Source organism: Cydia strobilella, chromosome 5 (assembly GCF_947568885.1).
Source record: "Cydia strobilella chromosome 5, ilCydStro3.1, whole genome shotgun sequence".
In the NCBI taxonomy this organism is placed as follows: Eukaryota; Metazoa; Arthropoda; class Insecta; order Lepidoptera; family Tortricidae; genus Cydia; species Cydia strobilella.
In genome coordinates this window covers 7,802,608-7,806,619 of record NC_086045.1, presented here as the reverse complement: position 1 = coordinate 7,806,619, position 4,012 = coordinate 7,802,608, and the positions used below count along the sequence as shown (strand labels likewise).

Sequence of the window (4,012 nt, the reverse complement as noted above, 5' to 3'; positions counted from 1 at the left end):
TAAGTACCTACATAACATAGCAACAAGTAATATCGCTCCTCCCGAGCGCTCGTGATAAACAACTATTGTCTCAAATAGATTATTGTATTTGTGGATAAGTAACATAAGGTTGAAGTTACAATAAAACAAACTCGTCTTAGCAACAATAAAAATCGAAACATGAGTACACAAAACCAAAAAACTAATTATTAGACGTACAAGTCATCTGGATATTTTCGAAAGATCACTTTCTTTGGAGATTAGAACCGGCTTTTGGTCATCTTTTTTTATAACTAGGATTTTGCATTCCCTCACGAAAACATGTTTGTAGCCGCATTCTTTGCTGATGGCTCTCACTTTGCGAAGTAGAAGTTTGTTCTCTGGCGACAGATGCTCACTGATGTACACAGTCCTGGCAGGCCCATCGAAGTCCAGATCAGCTGTAGTGAGGCCCCGCCAGGCCCGTACAGCCGACATCAGCTCGTTTTTTCGCCTGCGCTGTGTAAAACGAACAATGATGTTTGGTATATTTGTGTGCGGTACATGTTGCGAGGTATCCGCGCCACCGTCATTTTTTGTTGTTTGTTTGGGTCCAGGCTTGGAGTCCTTGAACCGACGTACTCGATGGATGGTATCAACATCTCCGGACAATAATGTGAAACCTACTTTTGTACATATGGCGTGTAGTAAATTATTTAAATTTTCATTTTTCTTAAACGGAATTCCGGAAATTTCGATATTATTGATTCGATCATGCTGTTCCTTCTGTGAAATTTGGCAACGAAGCTCAGAAATAGTAGACGTCATCTCTTGTACCTGTTTACTAAGACCATCATGTTCTACTTTTAGCGATTCTAGGTTTAGTAAACGCTGGTCAAATGTAGCCAACTTATCATGGACGTCTCGCACATCGTTTTTCACTTCCGATATTTCGTTCTTGAGGTCACTCCGAGTCTCTCGTAGCTCGTGAAGTATGGTGCTGAGAGATGCCTCCTGGATAACTGAGGGGGACGAAAGGGCGATATTACAGTTAGAGCACCGCCATGACTTTTTCTTTTCGGCGTCCCATTTCCTGTGAACGGCCTCACGAACCCCGACGCATCCAAAGTGGAATAATCCTTTGCAATTTGGACACTTAACACCGTCGGTTATCACTTCATCACACGTTGCACAACTGGTACTCATATTATAGTCGTGAAATGTATATGTTTTAATGAAATTCGAAACGCGATAAACAAATAGCAGGTTATAAGATTAGCGCGTGCGGTGCGTTCGCCTACCACCGCTCCCGAGTAGCGAAAAATGAATTTCATGTTATTGTGGTTGAATGTTTCCCACATTTCGTATCACGTCGGAAGTAAAGCAAGTTGTTTGGGCACCAGATGGGGATTCGTTCAGTGATCGTAGCTAAGCATAAATGGGTTAAAAAACTCAAGGATAATATCTCTAAGCAGTCACGGTGTTGTAATAAAGTATGCTTATCAGTAACCTTCGACAAATAGGGTGCCATCAGTCTCATTATCAGGATGTGTAGCACGTGTGCTTTTAGAACCGCCCTCGGGTGACGCGAATTCGTATGCATACTGCCTTACTTGACAAATTATGCCATTACTGGAGATTTTAGGCAAATGATAGCGATTTTTACCACGAGGACAAAAATATCCTATGTATTTCATATGTTATAGTATTATGCTCTATAGTAAAGGAATCAAAAATTAGATCGTAGGTAGTTTAGATTTACTATTTAGAGGCGACTAAACTAAGGTTAGAGCGGAAATTACAAAGCCAAGTTGGAAATAGGTTGCGGCCCTTAGAACACTGATGATGTCCTCTAGGGTCTTCTTCCCGGTTTCATCTCCTCTCCGGTGAGGTACATACTTGCCGACAATCCCGAGGGACTGATGCAGCACCTGCTTTGCTGCACAGTGCACAGATGCTTTTGAAACCGGGATAGCGCTAAGATGAGGAACGAGGAGGAGGGAGTGGGAGGATAAAATTTGGGGTTAAAAAATGTGTTTCACTCAGTGACAAAATTTGTTTCACCCTCGTGCCTTGAAACTAGTTGAAACCCTCGCAAGTATCGCAACGCTCAAGATTCCACTTTTCGAACCTTTCGCATTTTGGAATCTTTCGCTTGCTCGGGTATCCAATATGAGTACGAGCGGTTAAACAACTTTGCCCTCTTGTAAAACAAAATAACTATTTTTGTATATATATTTATTATACTGTTCTGCTTTACATTTTCGATCTTAATTTCGAAGGCAATCTTAGTCGGGGACGAAATTTCAATTTTGCGTGACTACTTATTAAAGTCGTTTCATACTTAGCCCGAAACTCGTCCGAATTACAGCGATAACCAGATTAGCCAGGGTCCAAATTAGCGAGGCTTTACTGTATTTACATTTTCATTTCCAATGTGTCCCGACAAATATATCGATAAAACGCTCGTATATTTAACAAATTTTATGTACCTATCTAAGTATTCTGACGTAATAGAACAGAAAGCACAAAAATATACCTATAAGGCATAAAAAATTCCGTTCATTTATATATTATAAATTCAAGTATTATAAAGGTAGGTTGTCCGGTTGTCGCACTAGCAAGTAAATTACAGGCCGTACATAATTGTCTATATCCTTCGGCCCAGATACTGGCTACCGGTAGTCGCGTATTATTTTTCCCGGTGGTTATGATTTTTTATTGGAGATAAAGGAAATATTATTGGTTAATCGATATCATGATTTAGATATTTTTCCGTAGCGCGTTGTTGCAATTTGTAAGTTTAGATTGAAATAAATTTTTAATGATTGCAGAACTGTTAATGACTCATCCGTAGTAGATACGAATACTTATACAAAATGATGTGCTAGGGGAAATACGGACAAAATGACATAGTAGGCTTATTTCGAAATTGGTGGACTGTAGTGAGTTTATCGACACAGCAACACCTCACAGCTACCATTTTTCCAATTCTGCGAGACACCCAGCGGCATTTGCCCAGTCACATTGAAGTAATGAGTGTGAACGTTTTTGGTGGCCACAAGAGTTTATTTTATACATGGGTTTCTTCTTCCTGGTCGACTATCTTTTCCAAGAATGTAAACCTCTAACCCCTCGGGAATGTATTAAGTACCTTGCTGTTAGAAGTACTTATAGCTAGACGTTCAATTTTTCACACTCAACGAATTTAGTTCAATTGGTAATATCGTAGAACGGGAACAATATCGTTAAACAAACCTAGACGAACAGCGATGAGAGAATGAGAAGGTACTTACTTGTCAACTACAACGTCGTCAAAAATGTTGCAAAAGAATGCCATTGATTTTTTGCATGCATTTATGACGAATCAATGTATACCTACATTACCTACCAGCCTACACCTAAGCCGACAGAAGCCTCTGGCCACCTACAAAAAAAAGGATAGCTCGAAGACCCCGGTGTCCCACACTAATGTTTTGATACGCTCTAATTGTAGCATGCATCTGCCCGAAAGGCTTACGTATCTAGCGTAGCATCGGAGCCGTGACGCGCCCTCCTGAACCGTTAAAATGAGTGATTGTAGCGTTAGGAGAGGTCGTCAACTTTTTAAAGAAAGTGGACATTTTTAAGCTCTATTTTTCCCAAAATTTGCCAATCTACCTACTACTAATCGTGTTTTTGAGGACCTACATTTTTTTTATCCCTATTCTGACAAAAACGCATCCTTACTTGATAATACTAAGATTGCTAACTACCGTTAGAAGGTTTTTTTTAATACCACGTCGGTGGGAAACAAGCATACGGCCCGACCCGGGTATGTCCTTAAACTACGTCCAACAAGAGAGGTAGGGCACAGCGTTATGTCATCACGCCTGAATTTGGAGCAGCCCAACTGGAGAAGTACCTCCACCTTACAGAAGACCACAGCCATAATAGCACTGCTGCCTACTTTGTAGGCATGTAGTGTTGTGTTCCTGGTGGTGAGTAAGGTTCCCAGATAGCTCCAACCCCCAAACCCCCCCTTTCTAATGATGATGGCGCAGTTAAAGAGGTT

At 40.8% G+C, this 4,012-nt stretch overlaps 1 protein-coding gene across 1 annotated transcript; it reads right to left on the bottom strand.

Moving 5' to 3' along the window:
* Positions 1–201: 201 nt before the first annotated feature.
* LOC134741761 (uncharacterized) lies at positions 202–1,164 on the bottom strand. Its single transcript, XM_063674654.1, has one exon. The coding sequence runs from the start codon at positions 1,162–1,164 to the stop codon at positions 202–204; it is 963 nt and encodes a 320-aa protein (XP_063530724.1).
* Positions 1,165–4,012: the final 2,848 nt, after the last annotated feature.